The 23,523-nt window shown below is 56.7% G+C and overlaps 1 protein-coding gene across 3 annotated transcripts in view; it reads left to right on the top strand.

Annotated features, from left to right (window-relative positions):
• Nucleotides 1-23,523, top strand: part of CDH23 (cadherin related 23) — a 363,598-nt gene that overhangs the window by 181,361 nt on the left and 158,714 nt on the right. For 2 of the 3 annotated variants that reach the window (XM_054728837.1, XM_054728836.1), the window contains exon 11: nucleotides 23,251-23,256. The exons of the other annotated variant lie outside the window; for it this stretch is intronic. In XM_054728837.1, the coding sequence (XP_054584812.1) occupies nucleotides 23,251-23,256 (6 nt within the window). The remainder of the gene's footprint in view (nucleotides 1-23,250; nucleotides 23,257-23,523) is intronic. 3 annotated transcript variants of the gene reach the window in all.

The raw sequence follows: 23,523 nt of genomic DNA, 5'->3' as shown, positions 1-23,523 counted from the left end.
TTGGGTATACACCCCCAGTATGTAGTCACTTATTTAGAAGCTATATACATGATTGTTCTACTAATACAGTATGTGCACTATAAAACATACACCAGAAAATAGACATTTTGAAAGGTAGAGGCTCTTGTATAACTGATGACCTTGGAAGAATGTCTTACTCCTGCTTTCGTGTAACCAAGACCCCTCCTTTACCATGGGAGGAGGGTAAGTACTTTCAAGGAGGTCCAGGCCATAGGAGACTCCAGAGGGCTCTGGATGCCTGTAACCCCTTGCCCAAGGACCCACCTGGCTGAGGCCAGTCTTAAAAAGAAGGGCCTTCGGCCTCAAGTGAGGAAGAGGTCGAGAGGGACAGGAGGGAGGAGGCTCTGGGGCGAGGCCGCAGCCCCATGAGCCTTAGCAGGCCCTGTGTCAGGGGCCACGGGTCAGGCCTGGATGAGTCAGGCTTCTATGTGGACGGGCCCTCTCAGCCTGCCTCCTCCCCAACCCCTCCTCGTGGCCCCTCTCCCCTGCCCGTCACAGCCACAATTGTCAACAGGACTTCTATTTATTACCGCTGCTCCCCCAGCCCACTCAGCTCAGGAATTCCATTAGGTTTCCCAGCCTGAGGTCCTTCCTGCAATGACTCCTCACTCGGGGCTCCTGCACTGGCCTTGTCCAGGCCCAGCCCTCTCCTCGCTCCTCCTGCCCCTCTCCACTCTGACTGCTCTGAAACCGCCCAGCATGCCTGCCCGTCCCCCTTCATCCCCCCGAAGCCCTACCTCCCACATCCCTCTCCTCTCCTGCTAGCTTCTCTCAACTGGACATGGTCCCCTGCTAGGACTCAGAGCCACAGGGCAGATCAGTTCCTGAGTGTGTGTGTGTGTGTGTGTGTGTGTGTGTGTGTGTGTGCACGCACGCCTGCACGTGGATGCACATGCCTCCATCTCCTGCTAAGTCATTTCAGACCCATCTGTCTGATCACTAAAGTATGCATTAAGCACCTACTGCTTATAAGGATCTATATTTGGCCCCTTGAGGGAATTTAGGAAGTATAACCCCATGGTCCTTTCCCAATGACCCAAGTGTGTTTACACAAAGGTGGTATGAACCTTTTAAAACGTATACAAGCTTTGGCCGGTGTGGCTCAGTTGTTGGAGCATTGTCCCGTGCACTGAAGGGTTGAGGGTTTGATTCTCAGTCAGGCCACATACCCAGGGTGCAGGTTTGATCCCAGGTCCAGACGTGTACAGAAAGCAACCGATCAATGTTTCTTTCCCTCTCTCTCTCCCTCTCTCTTCCTCTTTCTCTAGAATCAATAAAAATGTGCCCTTGGGTGAGAATTTAGAAATGTAAATAAATAGAATAAAACATATACAGAAATGTAGGACGTTTAGAAAGTGGAGATAAGCAGGTATCACAACAGCCCAGGAGAGCAGAGGCTGGTACCGGTGTGTGGGCCCAGGCCCAGGGAGGCACCAGCGAGGGCTCTGGAGCTCGGCGAGGAAGGGGACGTAGGGGCCGGGAGTCGGGAAAGGCTCTCTGACAAGAGGTGGGCGAGGGCTGAGCCTTGGGGTGTAAATCAGACAGTGAACCGAAGCGCAGGAGGGCTGGCGGGGCGGGCAGCGGCCCACAGAGAGGCCCAGAGGGAGACGCCTGCAAGTGGATGGAGGGAGCAGGTGGTGAATCATGTGACTGATGCAGGGTTTGTGTATCGGGTGGGAAGGTGAGCTGGGACACACCTTAAATGCCAGTCAAGGAATTTGGGTTTAATTTTAGAGGCAACCCAGAGGGGAGGCAGCTTGGGTAGTGTTCACGGCCCAGTCTCTGGAATCAGATGGGGCCTGTGTTCAAGTCCCGCCTAGCCATTTGCTAGTTCTGTGACCTTGGGTGAGTCATTGGCCCTTTCTAAGCCTTGTTTCACTCGTCTGTGTAAAAGCGACATACTCAGGTGCCCGCTGCAGTTCATTGGTCCCTGCAGCAGGGCGGGGACAGCTGGGGGGTTAAGCACCGGCTCCTCTGTGCTTCCTTCCAGAGCGGGCCCATCCGCCAGAACTGGCTGCGTGCCCCACCTCACTGCCAGAAGGCTGTGAATGTGGGGAAGCAGCCATCCATCTGTGTCTGCCACAGGGGATACCAAAACAGGAATATAGAGGGGACGAGACCCCGTGATTCGTGCATAAGACCTAGTGCAGTACCTGCCACACACAGGTGCTAACCAGAGGGGTTCAGGGAGCATCACCACCAGCAGGTCCCGAACCCCCCAGGCCCTGCTCACCGTGACTGGTCAGGGGTGGGGGTGGGGATGGGGGTCCCAGGGTCACCCTGACCCCTTGGGTTTTATCTCAGGCTCTCTTTGCTGGAAGCCCTTTCTGAGGCATCTACAAGAATTTGAGGGGTGTCTGGGTACAGCCTGCCTCTAGTGACGGCTCCCCACCCAGGCACAGGCACCAGCACGCCTGCTGTAGACACGGGATCCAGCACAGCTAGGGACCGTTCCCCTGTCTTCCCCAGGGAGTTGGCCAGCGTCTCTGACAGCGGCGGACTCCCCTCCTCCCCACGGGGTTCCACTTCTCCCGGGCACAGTGAGGTGCAGGAAGAGAACTATCCCTGAGGAGCCGCAGCCCCAAGGCCCAGACTGTCCCACCCTAAGGGTATCTCGTCCTCCGGGCTCCCAATAGAGCTGCACCCGCACCCCTCCCCCACCCCCCGCCCCACGTGGTCCTGGGCCGCTTGCTAAATAAGAGGGAGGGGCAAACTGCTTTCCAAGCTGCCTGCTCTCTTCATCTCGATGTCTCCACTGGCCAACACCCCAGGGCACCGCGCCCAAGGCCCAGCTTCGGCGCTGAGGGTCAGGCCCCGGGTCCCAGGCTGGAGTGTTCAGCCACGTTGCCAACAGGAACAGAAAAGACAGAGGCCACTGAAAACTCAAAGAGAACTCAGGCAACTTTTGTAAGAGGCTTTCTAATTGTCGTTTCTCCCAGTCTCCATTCTGATGAGAGGACACGTCTGTTGGCATTTGTGTCTGAGTTGAAGGGGACTCTGGACTTGCTAAGTGTGGCAGGAAAATGTGTCCATTGAGCAAACTTGGAGGAAGACAGGGAGCATGTGGAGAGGAGAGGTCCCTTTGTCACCGATCCTGTGGAGCCATGTCATTCCCCCTTGCGGAGGCTCCCCATGACTGTGATTTTGCATTATTAGTGTGAGGAGCTAATGTCTGTCTCCTGATTAGACGGAATGAGCCACGGGCAGGGGCAGGTCTGCTTTTGCTCACCAGTGCAGACCAGTGCCCTTCAGTATGGTGGGGTTAAAGCATGATTGAATGACACAGTGACCCAAACTGGCCATCACTCAGGGCTGTTGTGGCCAACTTTGTGCAGGAACGTGACCCCAAATGTCCACTGTGGGGCAGTAGAGGGTGCTGATGGCAAACAGAAAGGGAAGGAGGAAGCAGTTGAACCACCAGTCAGCACTTTGTAGCCATCATTCCTAATAAGGATGCTAATCTAGTCCTCCAAGACTAGATGATGCCTGGCACCCTCTCAGCTGCATCCCAGGCTCTGCTGGGCCATTCCAGACGACCAAGGGCTTGAAAGAGGCCCTTTCTATCTCCCAAGGACTCCATCCTCATTGTCAAGTCTGCGGGAGTAATTTCTTCTTATTTGCTCAGCTATAGAAAACTCACAGAAGCCAGGGAAGGAAGGGACAGGGTGGGCTGAAACCAACAACCCATTTATTCTGTGTGACAGTTGAGATGCAAATAAATGGTTGTAATGCAAATCACACCAAAAAAAATCTCAAGGCAGAGGCCCCAGGAGTCAGCCTTGGTGTGGGAGCCGTCTCTGAGTTTCAAATTAGAGGCTGTGGCAGCTTCATTCCCCGTGCCTGGCTGCTGGGCGGTCTCCTGTCCCTCCTCGGGCTCAGGGAAGCACGGAAAGCGAGCCGCACACTTGTTCGCTTTGAGGCCATCCTATCCGTGCCCACCTCCTGCCCCCAACATGTTCTTTGCATTTTCTCCACTTAGTTAACTTTTCCTCTCCTGACCTTGCCTGTGCCTCCTCCCCGCGCCCCCCCATTCCTACCCACCACCACCCCCACCACCCCCGGTCCTATCTACAGCTGAGCCAGCCCCAGGCTGTCCTGTTTGCCCGTCTGCACCAGTGGGGTTATTGGGATGGTTGGAATTTTCCGTTCAGTTGTTCTCAGACCTTTTTCTCCTTAGAAGCAAGTGGATTATCTGTGTTCTGCATCCTGCCTCTGGAGGGTTGGGGAGGGAGGCAGGGCGTGTGGGGGACCATCCATGCCTCCGGTTGCTTTACAAACTCCAGCAACAGGGTGTGCTTTTAAACACCGTTTTGCATTAAGCACGACCCCTCCCAGTGGACTCAGGTAGCTGAAAACGCAGCTCCTCTCACCTGCCTCCAGCCGGGAGACAGCCCTTCGTGCACATCGTGTCTTTCTCCTCGGGAGTTGGGAGCATTTGACCCACTTCATTTCTGCCTCGCTCTGACCCACGGCCTCGCAGGACATGCCTGCTGTTGTCCTTGAGAACATTTTCGTAGAGGAACAGGGTTAGAATGGGGAGTGGGGCTCCAGGATTCCCCCACAGAGGCCTCTACTGCCTGGTTCTGGCTGCTTCTGGAAACTGGAATCGTTTCAGAATGGCCTCCAGACCTCATCCACTTGCCCCCGCCCCTTCCCCGCCACCTTTCTGAGGGACTATATTGAAATTTGCACAGGTGGAGCGGGGGGTGGGGGGGTTATACATTCATTCACTCCACAAACATCCCTGTGCCCCTGCTCTGTGCCGACACTGGGGGACATGCTGGGGAAGTGGCCCCTGACCTCCGGGAGCTTCTGTGTCGCCCAGCTGGGAAGCGGAGGAATAAGCACCAGCATCGTTGCAGGTGGGAATGAAAGTCAAGAAGTCAGTAGACAGGGTGAGTTGTGGCCTCGGGGGGCGGGGGCGGGTATTTTTGACTCAGTGGTACCAGAAGGCCTTCCGAGGAGGTGCGGTGAGAGCAGGGCTGCAAGGTGCTGAGAGGCAGCCATGGGGGGCTGCGCAGGGAGAGCATTCTCGCCGCGGGGGCTCCCCTGCAGGGGCAGAGGGGCCTGGGAAGGGCCTGGCATCTTCAGGGAGCAGAAAAGAGGCTCCTGTGGCCGGGAGCTGAAGAGCAGTAGGAGGCGAGGCCGCAGTCACCAGCAGACGCCAGGCCAGGCCTCGCCGCACAGGGAGGTGTTTTCCTGGGGTCACTGGGCCCAGTGGGGAGCAGGGAGTTGGCATGCTCTGAGTCCTCTTTCGTAAGGAGCCATCTGATTGCTGTGTTGAAAATGGACTGTCAGGGGCCGAAGCAGGTAGAGGTAGGAACGTCTCCCACACACAAGACTCCCGCCTGCCCTGGCACGGGTTCCGGCCGGCAGGTGCTTCCCAGCACTAGCCCGAGGCTCTTGTGCACTTCAGCCGTTTTCCTCCTCGGGTGTCTGCAAGAAGCCAGGGACCCCGTCCCCTTATCATGAAACCTGAAAAGTCCAAGAGAAACTGCCTTCAGCCCTCTTCCCAGGAGGACACGGAGTGGCCGCCTGGAGTCTTTGTGACAGAGCCCCCCCGCCCCGCCCCCACCCCAAGGTAAAATTGGCTCAGGATTTTGAACTCTGACCACAGTATTCTGCGGCCAGACCTACCCAGCCGCCGATTGGAGGTGGTAGACGAAACACAGAAGCCAGGCCCCACCGCAGAGTGGCTCCAGGCAAGTCATGTCCCCATTCTGCCCGGCCGGTGTGGTTCAGTGGTTGAGCCTCTACCTGTGAACCAGGAGGTCACTGGTTCGATTCCTGGTCAGGGCATTCATTTGGCCCAAGAGGAGGGGAGGGTGCCACCTGACTTCCCCCTTCACTGCCGCCCCGACGTCGGCTCATCCTTCCTTCCCCGACCTTGCTCCAGCGGCCTCTGCTCCCCGCCTCGGGCCGGGGCCTGGCCTCATCTCCCACCAACCTCTCCCAGCCTGCCCATGTGCTCCTTTATTGGGTACCACAGGTTAGGGAGGGGGAAGCAGCTGGGGGGGTTAAAACCAGGGCTTTGAAGCCGGACTGTCTGGGTTTAAATCCTGGCTCTGCCACTTTGGATCTGTGTGACCTTAGGGAACTTACTTACCTCTCTGACTCAATCTTCTAATCTGCACAAGGGAGACGGTAATAGTACCTGCCTCACATGCTCTTCTGAGGGTTAAGTAAGTCAATATGTGTACTCAGAGCAGTGCCGCGCCGAGGAAAGCACCCTTTGACGTTTGTCTGTTTGTACTGTCCCCAGCCCTGAGCGCTCTGTGTATTCTCATGTATGTCCTTTTCAGCGAGGAGGCCGTCAAGGCTCAGAGAGCTTAAAGGGCTTCCCTGAGGTCACACGGACAGTGGGTCCCAGAGCTGGGCCTGTGCTTCTTGCCTGTATTGCGGGGCTCCCCATTCGCCTCAAAAGTGTGGCCCCACCAACCTGGTGGGCCTCCCACCTCCAGCGTGGCTGCGGAGAGGCAGAGGGGGAAGGCAAGGCAAGGAGGGGCGCCTGCCCGACAGAGGTGAGCAGGGACGCCTCTGTCAGGAGCTAATTCCCGTTTCAGGCAGGAGATGACACGATTCATTTGTCTGAGGGGCAACGGAAAAACAGAGAGAATGACCCACCTCCCCAAGGAGAAAACGTCACCAAATAAATAAATGAAAGAGAGCAAATGACGGGAGAAAAGCCATATTCCACAGTTTATGTGCAGGGATGGGGCCGCGGGAGCGGGCCCACGAGGAGGGGAGGTTTTCTTGTTCGCCTGCTCATCTTGGCGCTGCTTTTATCCATCACCCTCCGTTTCCATCCCACGTGTGTTCCAGGCCCGTCAGAGAGCCCAGCCCGCAACCTCGTGTTTATTTAAATTTAATTTCGCATTTGTTCCCGTTAGTCAGTCTGCCCAGCCTGCGGTTTCTCGGGCCCTCTCCTAGCGCGGCCGGCAAGGTTGTGTGGCTGCCGGCCCCTCCCAGGCTTCCTGTCAGCCAGGGGTTCTTGACCCGGGAGAGGGGGCCCGTGGAACCCCTAGGCATCCATTATTTTCACTAACCTCTCACTGAACTTGAGCCACTCCCTTTAATTATGAAAAAATGAAACCACAGTGGCATTCGTGGTACCTGTGACTTTGACCCCAAGAGAAATCGCAGATACTTTCACATCTTACAGGTGTCCCAGGGATCCCAAAATGCCATGCACATTCATCACTACTTTGAAATTACAGCGTATAGTAGACCCATGGCCAGATCGCCTTGTTTAATGCATTAAAAAGCACATAATTCTACCATAATACCCTTTAAAAATACTTCGATGACTGTATTTCAAAATAATTAGTTGACTTTGTGGTTTTGTTTTATGTTATACAATTTAAAATGTTATTCTGAGAAGGGGCTTCCCCATACTGTCAGGGGGGTCTATGGCCCCCCAAAAGATGCAACCCCTCTTTAATCCCTGTGCTCACTGACTGCCAACCTCAGCCCGGCTCCCTGCTCAGGCTGCCTCCCTCCGGCCCACATTTCACTGTTCCGAGTTGGGGTCTGGGCCACACATCCCTGTGGGGTGGGGTAGGGTAGGCTAGGGTGGGAGCAGGGAGGACATTTGCTCCATGTCACACATTCAGCTCAAGGTCCATTTTCCAGTTCCAGACCCTCCAGGCCACGGCTCAGCTGGGCCCCTGCAATCCACCACCAGCATCTACTTTTCAGGAGAGACACGGGAAACATCGCTCCCGGCCACCCCAGGGAGCAGTTCCAGCTGCCTTACTCAGCCGGCCTGCTGAGGTGGCCCAGGGCCTGGACCGCTGCTTTGCTAGTTTTCCAAAGCAACTTGAACTAGAACCCAAACCCGAGGAGCAGGGACGAGAGGGCAGGCCTGGCAGCCAGCATCCATGGCAGCAGCTGCAGGCTCTGCCCTCTCTGTGGGTGTATGATGCTCAGGTATCCAGGCCCTTCTTTCCCTCCTTAGGGAGGAAACGGGGATCTGGCTGGAAATCACGAACCTCCCAGGAGGTACAAGGGAAATGATGAAACGCCTCTAACATTCTGCACCGCTCACCCCGTGAAGGAGAGCAGAGAGGAGGTAGCGGGGAGGGCCTATCCCCATTCCCCCAGCCAGAGTGCCCATCCTGGCGGCTCCTGTTTCGCAACGGCTCTGCTGGTTCAGCTGCATAGTGTCCACCCAAAGCAACGTCAGCAGAGCCGGTCCCTGGAACCCGAGGGGCCTGGGTGAGCACCCACCCGCCTCTTCCCTGGTGGTGGTGGGCAGGGATCCATTTGCAAGTCCTCTGTTGTCTCAGCTTCGGCTCGCATTTCTAGGGTTTCTCCCCCAAGAGTAGGCTCTCCAGGAAAGTATCTGTCGACTTCAAAGCAGCCGCTCCGGAAGGGAAGCCAAGGGGAGCGGGGCAGCCCTGTCTGTGCTTTTCCCATTAATTTCTCCCCAGTTGCCTTCGCTGAGGCTCTTATGGTGACGATGATGATTATGAGGATTTCTCTGAGCATGGCTGCATCCCGTGGTGTGATTCCTCTCTCCGTGCTAAGCTCCAGCCTCCCTGAGGACCGGGGGGTGTCCTCGGCGGGATGCAGACACCTCCTAATTTAGTCTCGTTTGTAATCCAATGAGCATGCTGTTTACACCAGGCCCACAGCCCTGGCGAGGTGGGAAGCAGGCAGCCTAGTTGGCAGCCCTCGTGCCAGGGCCCATTCTTCACCCGCTCCCGCCCCAGTGCCCTCGGCTCAGTCCCCAGCAGCTGGAGGTCATCTTCCATATGGGATTTGGGGGTCGGTCCCCTCTCACCCAGCCCCCTGGCGGTGGTCTCCTTCCCCATGCCCACCACCACCCACGCTTGTGGGCAGGACAGAATGGATGGGAGAGAGTGGGAGTCATTTTATCATGGGAATCACACTCCCTAAAAGCAGCGGCTGGTCTTCCTGAAGACCCCCCACTGGGAGCCGAGCAGGACTGACAGACCTCACTCTCCATCCCTCTTCCTCTCTCCATCGCCTCTTGGCTGGCTCATGCCCACCATGGTGCCCCTTCGCCATGGGCACCAGTGAGCCCAGTCCCACCCTAGAACGTGGTTTCTTCCTCCCACACTCCCCCCTGCCCCCTTTGCCTCCTCTCGCAGTGCCCCTGACAGCAACAGGTGGTGTGTTTTGTCTGTGCCCCTGTCTCAAAGAGTAACGCTAAGCACAGCGCCACTGGGAGGTGTACCCAAGTGTCTCACCCCATCACTGTGACCGTGGGCTGGGAAACACCCTAACCAACAAGACACAGGGACTGAAGAGTCCCGCCGGGCAGCTGTGGTGAGGGTGGGCCACCAAGGAGGGCACAGAGCCTCCTCCCCAGAGCCAGCACCCTGTCCTGCCTGCCTGGGCGCTGCAGGCTCCGAGCCCTGGGAGGGGGCATCAGTGCAGGATCTGGAGGGAGGAGCAAGAGGCCCTTCCTGGCAAAGCAAGCTTTCCATGGTGGCGTTGTCACTGCCCATGAAGGCACAGGGCCGAGACCTTCCCTTCTCCATCCCCAGGCCTCAGTTTCCATCTGTCGCCCACTTCGTTTGAAAAAGGAATTGAGAGGAAGAAGGAATGGTCCAGCTCAAGGGCGTCACACGTTGACAGCGGGTTAGCCAGTGCAGAGCAGGTTTTGGTCCTTCATCATGACTTGGGCCCTGAGTCTCGTGTCAACAGGCAGATAGCTCTGCTCTGCTCTGCTCTGCTCTGCTCTGCTCTCAGGAGCAACGCGAGGCTCAGAGAGGAGCCTCCTACGTAAGTCGCAGAGCGGCGCAGACCACACGCAGTGTGCGTGAAGCACAGGCCGTGGCGCGCCCAGGCCTGGGCAGGAAGAAGTAAGAGATGCCCTGTGGGGCTCTTGAATTGAGCGGGGAGGTGGGAATTCATCTGTTGGTTCATTTCTTCAGTAAGTATTTGCTGAGCAACTCCTATGTTCTGGATGGATGTGGTTCTAGGTACCAAGTGGATATGGTTCTAGGTACCAAGTGAGCACCAAGTCCAGGCCTCAGACAGCTGTGGTCCGGGGGTGGCAGACGAAAGAATCAAACCAGTAAACACACGTGTGCTGTCAGGTGGTGTGTGAGCCACGGAGAAAAACAAAGCCAGGCGAGGGGTTAAGAGAGCCCTGGGAAGGGGGAGGGGTCAGAGGGAGCTTCTCTGATAAGATGACATTTGAGGAGAGACCTCAGTGAAGTGGGGGCGAGCCATGTGGCTATTGGGAGGAAGAGCATTCGAAGCAGGGGGAACAGCAAGCACAGGGGCCTGCACACCAGTGAAGGAAGAGAGGAGGTCAGACCCGCTGGAGCGTTGTCAGGGCTTGGCATTCACAGGAGGGAGGCAGGCAGCTACCTGAGGGTAGTGAGCAGGGAGCTAGTGACTCGATCTGATTGACATTTCAAAGGGATGCTCTGTGTAAACAACCCAATGCCCATCAGCTGATGAGTGGGTAGAACAGAATGTTGTCTCGCCACACAGTGGAATATTATCCAACCACTAGAGGCCCAACATTCGTGCACTGGAGGGGGGGGGTCCCTCAGCTCGGCCTGCACCCTCTCACAGTCCGGGACCTCGCAGGCATGTCCGCCTGCAGGCTTTGGCCCTCCCTGATACCTTAGCAGGAGAGGGTCCTGCCACCACCGCTGAGCTCACCAGCCGTGAGCCTGGCTTCTGGCTGAGCGGCACTCCCCCTGTGGGAGCGCACTGACCACCAGGGGGCAGCTCCTGCATTGAGCGTGTGTCCCCTGCTGGTCAGTGCGCATCATAGCGACCGGTCGTTCTGCGGTGACAGTCGCTTGGGCTTTTATTATATAGATTATGGTAGTGAAGTACTGGTAGGTACGACCACACGGGTGAACCTAGAAGACTGTGCGTGGTAAAAGAAGCCAGACTCAAAAGGCCACATCGGGTATCATTTTATTTGTATGGAATGTCCACAAGAGGCAAATCCACAGAAAGGAGTCAGCTGAGTGATTGTAAGGACCAGGGCAGTGGTCGGCAAACTCATCAGTCAACAGAGCCAAATATCAACAATACAACGATTGAAATTTCTTTTGAGAGCCAAATTTTTTAAACTTAAACTTCTTCTAATGCCACTTCTTCAAAATAGACTCGCCCAGGCCGTGGTATTTTGTGGAAGAGCCACACTCAAGGGGCCAAAGAGCCGCATGTGGCTCGCGAGCCGCAGTTTGCCGACCACTGGACCAGGGGAGGCGGATGAGGAGTGAGTGCTCATGGGTGTGGGGATTCCTTTTGGAGAGATGAAAATGTTTGGGGATCGGATAAAGGTGGTAGTTGCAATATCATGAATATACTAAAAACCTCTGGGTTTGTATGCTTTTGATGTTGAAACAGTGAATTTCATCTCTAACAAATTTTTTAAAGGAACACTCTGGCTGCCCGGGGTGAATAGACAGCACGGGGCAGGACGGTGACTGTAGGCGCTGTGGAGAGTGCAGTGGTCAGCGCCTGGGCCCGTTGGAAGGGAGAGGCAGTAGGATTTGCTGGTGTGTGGGGTGGCCTGTAGGACTTGCTGTAGGACTTGCTGGTGTGTGGGGTGGCCTGTAGGACTTGCTGTAGGACTTGCTGGTGTGTGGGGTGGCCTGTAGGACTTGCTGTAGGACTTGCTGGTGTGTGGGGTGGCCTGTAGGACTTGCTGTAGGACTTGCTGGTGTGTGGGGTGGCCTGGGAAGGAGGTGAGGATGACTCCACAGGGTGTTTGACCTGAGCAGTTAGAAACATGGAGCTCTTACTTCCTGAGATGGAGAAGCAGCAGGTTCGGAGGGGAAGGTGGAACTCATAGGTAGCTTTCAGCAGATTATGTGTGACGTGCTTGTCAGACACCACATGGAAGTGCCGAGAAGGCAGAGGGGTGTGCTGGTAAGAATCCACCAGGCACCTCTGGGGCGGGGGAGGGGCTCCTCATTTGTAACGTGTGGGTTTCTGTGATGCAGATGCTCCTACCACAGCCCAACTCCACTACCAGTGTGACTCACTGGCTCTCCCAGAGTCTGGAAATCTAGCAGGAGCCTCGAGGAGCCAAGCAGGCTCCCGCCACCCCTCTGTGGCTCTGGCTGGAGACGGAAATGTCAGCGTCGCCAGGCCGGCATCTGGACTGTACGTAAAGCCACAGGGCTCCGCCCTCGCCGGTTTGGCTCCGTGGATACAGTGTCAGCCCTCAGACCGAAGGGTCCCAGGTCTGATTCTGGTCAAGGGGGCATGCACCTCAGTTGCAAGCTCAATCCCTGGCCCCACCCAGGTCAGGGTGTCTGCGGGAGGCAACCCATCGATATTTCTCTCTGTGTGTCTCTCTCCCTTCCTTCCACTCTCCCTAAGAATCAATGGGAAAAAGTTTTTAAAAAAATAAAGCCACAGGTCTAGCTGGGGTGTGGGTGGAGCAGAGAGCAGGGCTGGGGCTGAGCAGCCCCTGGGATCCCCAATGTTAGGGGAGATGAGGATGAGCCAGTAAAGACACTGAGAAGGAGCTGCCCCTGAGGTAGGAGAGGACTAAGAGGGAGCACTAGGCGACCCGAGGAGGATGGAGGCAGCGGGAGGAAGGAGGCAGCCTGCCCTAACTTCCAGCCCCAGTCGTCAATTAGCATGTGAATCTGGTTTACTTTTCCGTTTTCAGCATAATGACTCTTAATTGCCCTCATTAGGGAATGTCCAAATCCTCTCAGATTCACAGAGCTTTTTTTTTTTTTTTAAATCCACTTGACCCTCTTCTCCCACCTGCCTTAATGCCCTCCCCTGGCACACCCATGGCTCAGCCCTGAGAGGGATGCAGGGCTCCCCCAAGCTCTGTGGTCCATGCAGCTGCAATAACTCGGTCCCAGGCCCATAGGGATGGCGCTGTGCTTGGGTAAGCAGGCCGCTAAGGTGAAGTGAGAATCAGGGGATCTCAAAGGCATTATGCGGGTGAAGCAGCCAGTCTCAAAGGCTGCATCCTGCGTGATTCCATGACACTCTCCAAAGACAACACTAGAGATGGAGGACCGATCAGCGGTGAGCAGGGGTTTGGGTAGCAGAGGCGACAGTAGAGGGAGAGCATAGGAGAGTTCTTGGGGTTAAGGGGCTGTTCTGTATCCTGGTTGTGAGGGGGCAACACAAATCCGTTCTTGTGTTAAATTCATAGAACTGTATACCCCCAAATGTCTATTTCACTGCCTGTTAATTATAAAAATTACCAATTATTGAAGACCTCTCCACTCGTCCAACCTTCCACTCCCGCCATTTCCCCACCCAGAGGTGAAGTGAAAGGTTCCAGCATAAATAGCAGCACTGGCGGACTTTTAGACCCAGCACCACCCTTCCCTCACTGTCATTTAATTGTGCAAGTATGTAACACAACCCTACTGTAAAGCCACAGAGGGAGGCTGGAGGGCCTTGAATACCCGGTGAGTTTGATCCTAATTCAGCAGGCAATTGGGAGCCATTGATGGTTCTTGAGCATGAATGATATCCTCAGCGCTGTGCTTTGGGTTGATTAATCATGAAGACAGTGACCAAGGGTAACAGCAGATAAAATGAATGGTCAGAGGCTGCATGTGGGGCATGTGGGAAAGGGAGTGGTTGGAATGAGGCTAGAGTTTGGAATCCCCCAGGTGCGAGTGGCAGGCTAGAAGGAGGACAAGAAGATGGGAGCTGCCGCCATCTGCCGTCACCCTGCTGGGCAGTGGCCAGGCCTTGCAGGTTTCATCTTTACCTCATATTAGTTCCTTAGCTCAGTGCCCTGCGCTCTCTCTCTCTCTCTCGCTCGCTCTCTCTCTCTCTCTCTCTCTCCCCCTCTCCCTTTCTCTCTCTCTATGTATATATTTCTATCTTCTCTCTTTCTGGTTTGTCTCTGTTAGTTTCTCTTAGAATCCGATTATCTCTCTTGCCCCCCTTTCTGCACTTCCTCCTATCTCTGTCTTCTCTCTGATTTTTCCCACATCCACACATTCACAGATACACCCATGGAGCTCATTCATTTATGCATTTATGCCTTTGTCCATTTGACTATAGTTATTGTTTGGCCAATGCATGTGTACCTTGAGAGGCGTGGAATGTATCAAGTAGGAGGGACTCTTTGCAGGCCTGGGCAGCTGTGCCTGAGTTTGGCTCTGGGATGCCCAGTGGTGGCTGAGTGACATGTGGGGCTGTCTCTAGTCATAGTCACCCATCTGCCTGGGGCTCAGCACCCTGTGTCAGCCCAGGACCCATTTCTTAGGGCACTTGTGTCTTTGTTCACAGGGAAGGGGGCCTGAGTCGGGGCCACTTCACCTGGCAGAAGGCTAGGAAGGGAAGGGAGATGAAATTGCCACTTTCTTCTGGCTCCCAGGACCGCAGGACTCCCAGGTTCGTGGCCTCTAAATGGTCACGATCTCTATCCTCTAGGCCTCCTGAAGGCAATGGGAGCCCTCATTTGACAGGCAGCCCAGAGAGCAGATAGTTTACCTGAGGTCACAGAAGCACGTCAGCTCTGGGGTTCTCTCCTTCCCTCCCACCGCTCCAGCCTCTCGGCCCCCCTGCCACGCAGAGGCACGGGAAGATGGATTGGCTAGAGGAGAGGCAGAGGAATACAAAGTGGTGGGATTAGCAGCAGGCAGTGTCCCCCTCCTGATTTCCATAAAGCGGTTAGATTTCTTTGCCTGGCCACACATTTCTCTCTCTGTGGGAACAGGGAAATAGTTTTAGCATGGTAAGTAGACAGCGCCAGGCAGCTGCTGCATGCAAGTCCCAGCTCCTAGCTCTGCACCAGCCCCTCCCTGCTCCTGTCAGAGGCCCCTAGAGGTCCTGGGCAGAAGGCTCAGGGTGGGTGCCCCTCGGCCAGCCATCGAGACTCGTCCTCCTCCTGCAAGGCCCTGTCCCTCAGATCAGGTGTTCCTCCCCAGACAGAAGGGACCCCAGAGAGACAGAGGGACAATTCTGGGCTTGGAGCAGACGGGGATGCACACCCTTTTTCCTGCAAATTGGACTCTCCTCCCTGCACCACTGAAGACACTTATACCCCACTTTAGCCCCCCTCCCCGACCCCAGCCCACACTCCAGGGTGGAGTTTGACAGTTGAGCGAAGGAGGGGGTTGAAGCCAGGTATGGGGGTGAGGACCACGTTGATCAGAATGCTGATCAGAATGGCAGACCTTAACCATTAGGAAAGTGGCCACCTGTGTTGGGAAGTGGGCCTGGGTTACCTAGCGGGTCCATTAGGAAGGAATTGTTAAGCTTTTCACTTGGGGTAGGTGCCTTGCAAATAGGGGCACGTGCAGGAGGGAGAAAGGGGAGGCAGAGGGGGCGTGGCCTCACTTCCTTGGGATCTGGGGGGAGCGGAACATGCTGTCCTGGAATTAAGAGCTCAAGCCTCATAAATCCTGCGTGGCCCCCTCTGTCCTCTGTGTGAGTTACCAGTCCAGGTGACGTGACAGCACCCCGTATGTGTGGGCCTGGAAAGGTCCCTGTAACCCAGGCCCTCCACATAACGCTGGCCTGTGGCCACGCCCACAGACACTGTTAAGGGGAGCCTAGCCCTCCTGGCCAGTCCCCCTAACGCCACTGTTTCAGACAGTACCCACTGGGCCAGAGCAGCCCCAAGATCGACCCTTCCCACAAATGGCTATTCACCTGCAGCAAAGAAATGGGATCACCGTGGCTGGTTCCAACTCTGAGGGTGGGGACAGTTAGCTTTGCCGTATCCGGTGTACTCAGGTGGCATCTAAGCCCTCCCCAGACAGGACCCACCCAGAGCAATGGCCACCAGGGCTGAGCAAGAGCCGCTGGTCAGTTGTGTACCTGTCCTCTCTGATCGGGGCTAGGCCTGTGAGTGAGCTGCAGGGGGCCCTGAGCCCCTGAGGTCAGCTCAGCCTTTGGGGAGACATGGAGGACCCTGGGTAGTGTGGTTGGAACTAGATGCTTAGGACCCCTTATTTACCACGCCAAGTGCATGACCTCCAGGCCTGGGCAGTGGTGCCAGTTGACCCCTACGAGGCTCTCAGGCCCAGCTGGTAGAGCTGGGGACCAGCTCTCATGGTTTGCCCGAGACTGCCCAGGTTTTAGCTCTGTAAGTTCTAAGTCCTGGGAACCCGCTCAGTCCCAGGCAAACTGGGACAGCTGGTGCCCCATCATCTGATTCAGGCCTGAGAGGTGGCCCACTCCCAGAGGAGAGGAACTGAGGCTCTGAGCCAAACAAGCCTGGGATGTGGAAAAGAGAGAGCGGGGCTGATCTGCCACCTTTGACACGGGCTTTGCTGGGTCCCTGGAGGTGGGACTCAGCCAGGAAAATGGGGAGGGGGCACGGAGAGAGGGGCAGGAGAGAGGCAGGTGGTCAGGTGTAGCTGGGATTTGGAAGTGGGAGTTTCCCATAGTGCACTGGGGTGCGGACTGGGAAAACAATTTGAAAGCACCTGAGCCTCATTTACCTTAATGCAGGTACCCAATGCACCTTATAATTCATTTCCCAGAAGAGCTGGGGCTGGCTGACAGGCCATTCGACAAGATCCTTTCTGAGGGGGAGGGGAGGGGAGAGGGGGGGAAGTGCGCATGTGCAGGGGAAGAGCACCTGCCCACCTTGCACCCCTTCTCTAGACACGCCTTCTGTACACACGACCGTGGGATGAAATTGACAGCCCTCTAGTATTCTTTCCCCAAAGTGCCAGATGCCAATCGGATTGAATTAGGTTTCACAAGGGTTTTTGCAATACATGGAATTCACCAGCAAATTACTCTTAAAGAGGGAAAATCAATCATTTGGAGCAGAGATAAGCTGAAGGCAAGGCAGCCTGGGATTGATCCCGTCTGTGCAGGCGTGTGTGGAATCCAACAGATAACCTGGGAGAGAGGGAGGGGGAGGGGGAGGGGGTCTGGCAGAGAGGGACAGGCACAGGGAGGGGCGGGGGTGAGGAAAGGGGGCAACAGGAGGAGGAGGAGAGAAAAAATGGAGGTAGATGGTAAAGGTGAGAGGGGAAAGAGCAGGAAGGGTAGGAAAGGAAACGAAAGAGGAGAGAGGGAGGAGAGGAGAGGACATGAAGGAGAGACAAAGATGAAAAGAGTAAGAGAGAAGGCACAGAGAGGGAGAGGAGTGGGAAGCAGTTTGAAAGCGCACAGCAGGTATCAGTGGGTTCTCAGAGAGTCACCCAGTCCGTACTTCCCATCGGGAAACTGAGGCCCAGCGAGAACAGAGGGTTTGCCCCGGTCACACAGGGAGGAATGGCAGATCCAGAGAAAACGGGGTCCAGACCTTAGGCCCATGCTGCTCAAGGGCCCAAAGCACAGAGGGGCTTGCGAAGGGCGTTAGGTGGGCAAGAGCCTGAAGTGAGGGCTGTTTCCTTCACCCTGAAGCAGGCCTGAGAGGTGGCCGCCTCCCAGGTGGAGAAACGGCGGCTCTCATGGCTGGACAAGCCTGGAATGCACAAGAGGAGGAGCAGGCTGAGCTCCCACCGAGTGGCATGGGCCCTGCAGGTCCTGGAGTTGGAATTCTATGCCCGAGAGCAGGAGGAGGTGGGAGAACAGGAGGAGGTGGAAGAACAGGAGGAGACAGACGGTGGTCCCTCACCCTGGAATTGCCCATGAAGTGCCAGCATCAGTTCTCCTGGACTCTTGGAACTTGGGGGTTGAGGCAGGGTTAGGGGCCAGTGACCACCAACAGGGCTCCTTCCCATCATCCCCTGGACTCCAACTTCGCAGTGGGCAGCCTGGTGCACTGGGCATGGGAAGCTGCCCTGGGGAGGCAGGGCCAGAGAAACGTGGCACCCCCCCTCTTAGGCGTGGGGGTCTGGAGGGAGAAGCTGCAAGCTTTGCGGTGGGGGTAAGGAGAGGCTGGCCCTCTGCCGTGGTTCACTTGGGCACGTCTGATTGGGGTTAATTGAGTGAGAGGATAGACAAAGGAGTGATAAAGAATCTTCACTGGGCTTTGATTTTCTCTGTCAATAGCATGGATCAGACCAGCAGAGCACCGGCGGGAGGGAGAACTAGGGCCCCTGCCCAGGAGGGGGCTCCCCTCATCCCTGCACACATCCAAGCCTTCGCGCTCTCTCATTCCTGGCCAAGGTCTAGAAATCAGCCCCTCCTGCCCGCTCCCTTCTAGAACAATAATAACTCTCCTTTATTGAGCACTTACTCTGACCCAGGCATTTTACCGAGATTTTGCAGCTCGCCCACAATAGCCCTACCGGACAGCCTTTATTCTGCCTATCTTGCAGATGAGGACATTGAGGCTCAAGGAGGTAAAATTCTTCGGGCAAAACCACACAGCGGAAAAGGGCAGTGCCCAAAGCTGGGTCAGGCCGTGTGCTTTTAGCCACCACTGTAGCTCAGGGCTTCGCACCCTGGCATCACTGGTCACGGGCTCTTCCCTGGCAGGCCTAAGTTCTGGACAGGGCTTCTGTGAGGGTGACGCTACTTTGGGGCCCATCTCTGCACGGCAGGTCCCTGCCCTGTTCCCAGCTTGGGCTAAGGGGGTCCCACCGCCCACAGCACTCCGTGGGTGCCTCGGGAGGTCCCTGGCCCATTTCCGTCTTGATTCACAACTGCACAGCCCGCCCCCCACGTAAAGACCGCCTTGGTCCTTGCTGCCCTTCCCTCGCCCACCCTGCATTTGCATGACCCTGGTCTTTCTTCTGTTAAAAGGAACTAAAGGCACAGCATAGGTGGGGTGAGGGTCCCCTAGCATGTGGGGTACAAAGGAAGAACGCATTTTCAAGGCTCTCAGAACACAGTGGGGCAAAGAGATGACCCCGCTCCTTAGTCCTGCGGCATGCCTCTCTCTCCCTGCTTCTCAGATGAAGGACCTGAGGCTCCAGGGGTGGAAGTGAGTTGCCCAAGGTCACACAGCTAGGAAGATTCAGGGCCTGTTCCCACTACTCGCTCCACTGCATCGCACCACTGAGTCACCAACCAGCTACCACCCTGACCCAAAGCCAGGAGAGAGAGCATCCCCGGGGCTAATGGGCGCCTCCGTCTGCAGGGAGATGCTTCCGGGTGGGGAGAGCCAGGGAGAGCCAGAGGGATGCAGGAGACATCTGCAGACTCCACATCCAGGGGAGGAGTCTGGGGGCTGGGCCAGGCCTGCCTCCCTTTGGGGGACGAGGCCACCTGCAGAGGGAGGTGCCAGTCCCGCAGGTGATGACTGAGAGCCTGCTCAGAGAGCATCAGGCCAGGACCCGAGAGAACCCAGGACACCCCGTGCCAGCCCACCCGCAGCGGCCAACCTTAACCTCCGTCTCTAAGGCGAAGGGCCGTCCTTAATGTACATCCCATTCTAGGCCTCAGGGTGTGTGAGCATTCAAGGAGCAGATGCTTGTAGAAGACCCAGCCCAGAAGAACCTCTCAATAAATAGTTGAAAAACAACACCGGGTCCATTCACGGAGCCGCAGAGCTGGTCACTGCAGAGACAAGGAGGTCGCTTCTGGGCAGTGAGTGCCTGCTCGGGCGGCTCTCCAGGCCACCCCTCCACTTCTGGGGGAGGGGGGGCAAGGTTTGGGGGAGTGGAGGGACCCAGCCCCTTCTGGCAGCAGCTGATAATGCCCGGCTGTCCTGCTGCCCTCCGCGGGGGGTGGCAAGACTTCAGTCACCAGCAGCAGAGCTCGGCCTGCTGCTTGGGGTGGGGACCAGCGGAGGCGAGGAGTGTCCTTTCCCCTCCCGATAAGTAAATAAAGCCAACCCCTCACAGCCCCGCGGCGCTGGCTCCCCAGCCTGATAAGGGGCGGGTGGGCGCTGCTGCTCGGCTCCAGGACCCGCAGCTGCCAGCTATCAGCCTTCTCATCGCCGCTCCCAGCTGGAAGAGAATTTAATCCACCGGGTTCCTCTCCATACGCCCTGGGACTCCTTTTGATGTTCCTCTTTATCTCCCTTCCCAACAAAATTGCCCCTCATCAGCTCCAAGAGGGCCTCCTGCCTCTCCGCCTCCCTCCCTCCCATCTCCCCCCACCAAGCAGCCCCCTGCAGGGCCTGGCAGTGAGTGAGGGCCAGGCGGGAGGAGGCCTCCACCAGCCCCACTTCCCTAACCCTAGCCTTGCTCCCTGACCTTGGAGAGGTGCCCTGTGCGGGGCGGGGGGAGGGGGGGGCACAGTGCTCTCCTCCGGGGTGTGGAGCAGCGCTTTGCAGTGGGAGGGGCACTGGGGAGGCCAGGACCGGGCGCTCAAGAACTTAGACTGCAGGAGTCAGACTCCAGGTCGACTCCTTTGCTGGCAGCTGTGCGGCTTTAACAAGTTACCCTCTCGCCGAGGCAGGCTGAGCATTTGAGGGGACTTGGCCAGAAAGTGGCTCTGGGGTCTCAGGACAGCCCTGCGAGGGTCCTGAAGCTGCAGTGTCAGGCCTGGTGAACTGCCAGCCGCTGCTGGCAGGTCCAGGAAAGGGCGCAGACCTCATCCGGTGAGAGACCTCCCAGGAAGCCCTGCGGGGCATAAAACCCAGCGCTCAGGCCTGGCCAGGTGCACAAGCAGAATCTACACTAGCTCAGCACCCTCTCTGCCGGTACACGTGATCACAGCTCCAGTGCACCCCCACCCCCACCCCCAAGGTTTTAACTCAGCTTTCTCTCTCCAGCTGCTCAGCCACCATGTCCGTCTGACTGATCCTCTTCACTATTCTGAGCCTTGCTCCTTCCCTAGCCTTGCTCCATCCTGGTGATTCTCAAACTTGGGCGTGTATCAGAACACATGGAGGGCTCGTTAAAACAGCACTGGGGCCCTAGCCGGTTTGGCTTAGTGGCTAGAGCGTCAGTCTGCAGATTAAAGGGTCCTGGGTTCAATTCCGGTCAAGGGCACGTGCCTTGGTTGCAGGCTCCTCCCTGGCCTGGGCCCTGATCCGGCTCTTGCAGGAGGCAACCAATCGATGTGTTTCTCTCACAGCTGATATTTCTGTCTTTCCCTCTCTCTTCAACTCTCCTTAAATATCAATGGAAAAATATCCTCTGGAGGGGATTAACAAAACACCACCACCAACAACAAAAAAAACAGCGCCGGGGCCCCTCTCGAGGCTTTTCTAATTCAATAGAACTGGGCGTGGCCCAAAAATTTGCGTTACTGACAAGTTCCTAGGTGACTCTGATGCCAAGGATCCGGGTACCACACTCAGAGAACCACTGGTCTGCCCTAGTAGCTCTCACCCTTCCTTGGATGCACAGTAGAATGAACAATCTGGAGAGGGTTACGAAATCCTGATGTCGGGTGGCTTTCTGCCCCTCCCACCCCACAGGTCTGATTTCCTTGGTCTGGGCATCGGGATAGTTTAGAGTTCCCCAGGTGATTTTGGTGTGTGGCCGCTGGGGAACTTACACTCTGCCTCTCCCCTGCTCGCCCCTCTGCATCCCTGTGTGTAATGTCTTCCCAACCCTGGCTGTGCAACGTGGTGCCTTCAGGAGCATCAGAAAAAACGCAGCTGTCTGGGCTCCACCCTGAAGGACTGTGACGCAGTGGCCCTGGGCATCCGTGTTTCTTTGCAGAGCCCGCTGGCAGTTCTGTCGTGCAGTCAGATGAGAAGGGCTGCAGTGGTGTGGTTCATGCGTGGCTGCCAAGTTCACCTTCCTCTTTTGACCTCCGCTGCTCTAGAGAGCATGGAGCACTCCCCATTGCTTGTGGAAACGATGCGAAAGCCCTCAAGATGGTACCTGCGGTGGGGCTTCGGGAGGCCCACAACGCCTCCCGTTATCCCAGCAATCAGGCCAGCTTCTCCCTGCACGGACCCTTTGCAAATCAGCTCACCTGTCGGACTCATCATTAAGTATTCACTCCCAGCGCCATGACTTTGCTTAGGCCAGTGGTTCTCAAAAGGTGGTCTCAGACCAGCAGCATAACCGCATCACCTGGAACTTGTTAGAAATGCAAATTTACAGGCCCCAACCCAGACCTACTGAATCAGTTTTCCTGGAGGAGGGCAACAATCGAGTTTAACAAAGCCCCCAGGAGGTTCTGATAGACACTAAGGACTAAGAACGTGCTCAAAACCACTTCCTCCACCTGCCATCCCTTCTCTGAGTCCATTTCCTTCCATTCGTTCCTGAAGCCAGTTCAGAGCTCCCTGCTCGGGCAGCCTCCCTGCCGGGCCACCCGCTGGCAGTCTCTCAGTGTTACCGGCTCCGGCTCCATTTGCTCTGCTAACTCCTCTTGCACTGGAGCCGCGTTTGGGAGGTGCCCACCTCAGGCCCCGACTCCACTATCTTTTGGTCCGAGGGCACCCCAGCCTGGAGCTGACCCTCGCTGTGCCACAGGCCCCTGTGCAGCCTTGGTTGGCACATTCAACGTCTCTGAGCCCCGTTTCCCCCAGAGAGGTTTCCAAGCTCCAGCTTTCTTTCATCTCCACCCTGTGGCCTGTGGGAAGAGGACGCACAGAGGATTGGGTGAGGAAAAACTGCTGAAGCCCCATCCCTCTCCCAGCACCCACTGCGTGCCTGCTCCCGCGGGGGTTTACAGTGCCTGAGGCCTGGTCTGTGGCCTCCGGGGGCTCCTGACATTCCACGGTAACCACAGATCAGGGCCTGGCAAAGAGTAGGTGCCCAGCAAATGCGTGCCGTGTTATTGTTAATAGTATCATCTATTTGCACAGTTAGGGAGAAATCTCCACGACATAGCTTTAAGTAAAAAGAAAAAAAATCCAACAGAGCAATGTGCATAGCGTGCTCCTGTCTGTGTCCAAACACGTGGTGTCCTGGGAAGGAGACCCAGGCTGGGTGTGGTGAGGTCTTGGGAAGGCTCTCAGTGGCCGGGGCGACGGGGGAAGGAAGGTGGCTGTGTGCCCTGGCCACGTTTGAATTGTGTGAATGTTCTCCATGTCTGCACTTATGTCTTTCACATTTTCTGTTAGGACATTTAAAACACGACAGTGCGTGGGGTCATTTCCTACAGGGGTTCTGTCCAGGCTCCTGGGAGTAGGACCTTGGGACCTGGCCCTTCCTCTCCCGGCCTCCCCCACTGCCCTGCCCACCCCTCTGGGTGTGGACTCTGAGCTCAGGGAGACTGGAGCTCAGTCTGCCTCCCCCTTTGTAGCCTTGTACCTCTTCCTCTGTGTCCCTCCCCTCCTCTGGATGTGGGGCTGCATAGACCTCCCCAGCACCTGTGAGCATGCACCCCCAGAGGCTGTGGCCCCTCGGGCAGAGGGGGCTGTTTCCCTGGAGCAGGTGTGTTCCTGGGGTCCCTCTTGGCCCCTCTCCTTTACCCTGACCTTGGACCTCACCATCTTTTCTCTCTGGTTCCTTCCTCCTCTCCATACCTCTCTGGCTCCTCCTCTGGCTCCATATCCTTTCACTGACCGGCCCCCACTGATAGAACCTGGTAAGTGAGCCTGGGCAGGGCCCGGGCTGGGGAGGCCTGGTGGGTACCGAGGGGAGGGGGCCCACAGGGGGTGTTGCTCCACCTGCCTGGGCACAGCTCAGCCTGCCCCACCCTCTCAGGGCTCCGGGTGCTGGGGTGGAGGGCCCAGGTCCAGGGGAGGGAGACGTGTAGGTGTCACCTGCTCAGAGCTGTCACACTCCGCCAGCTCTGGCTATTAGTGCCCCTTCGGGCATTTAATTGATCCCCTCCACCTGACGGATGGATTCC

Source organism: Eptesicus fuscus, chromosome 17 (genome assembly GCF_027574615.1).
Source record: "Eptesicus fuscus isolate TK198812 chromosome 17, DD_ASM_mEF_20220401, whole genome shotgun sequence".
In the NCBI taxonomy this organism is placed as follows: Eukaryota; Metazoa; Chordata; class Mammalia; order Chiroptera; family Vespertilionidae; genus Eptesicus; species Eptesicus fuscus.
The sequence above is the reverse complement of the archived record's forward strand: the minus strand, read 5'-3'. Positions and strand labels throughout refer to the sequence as shown.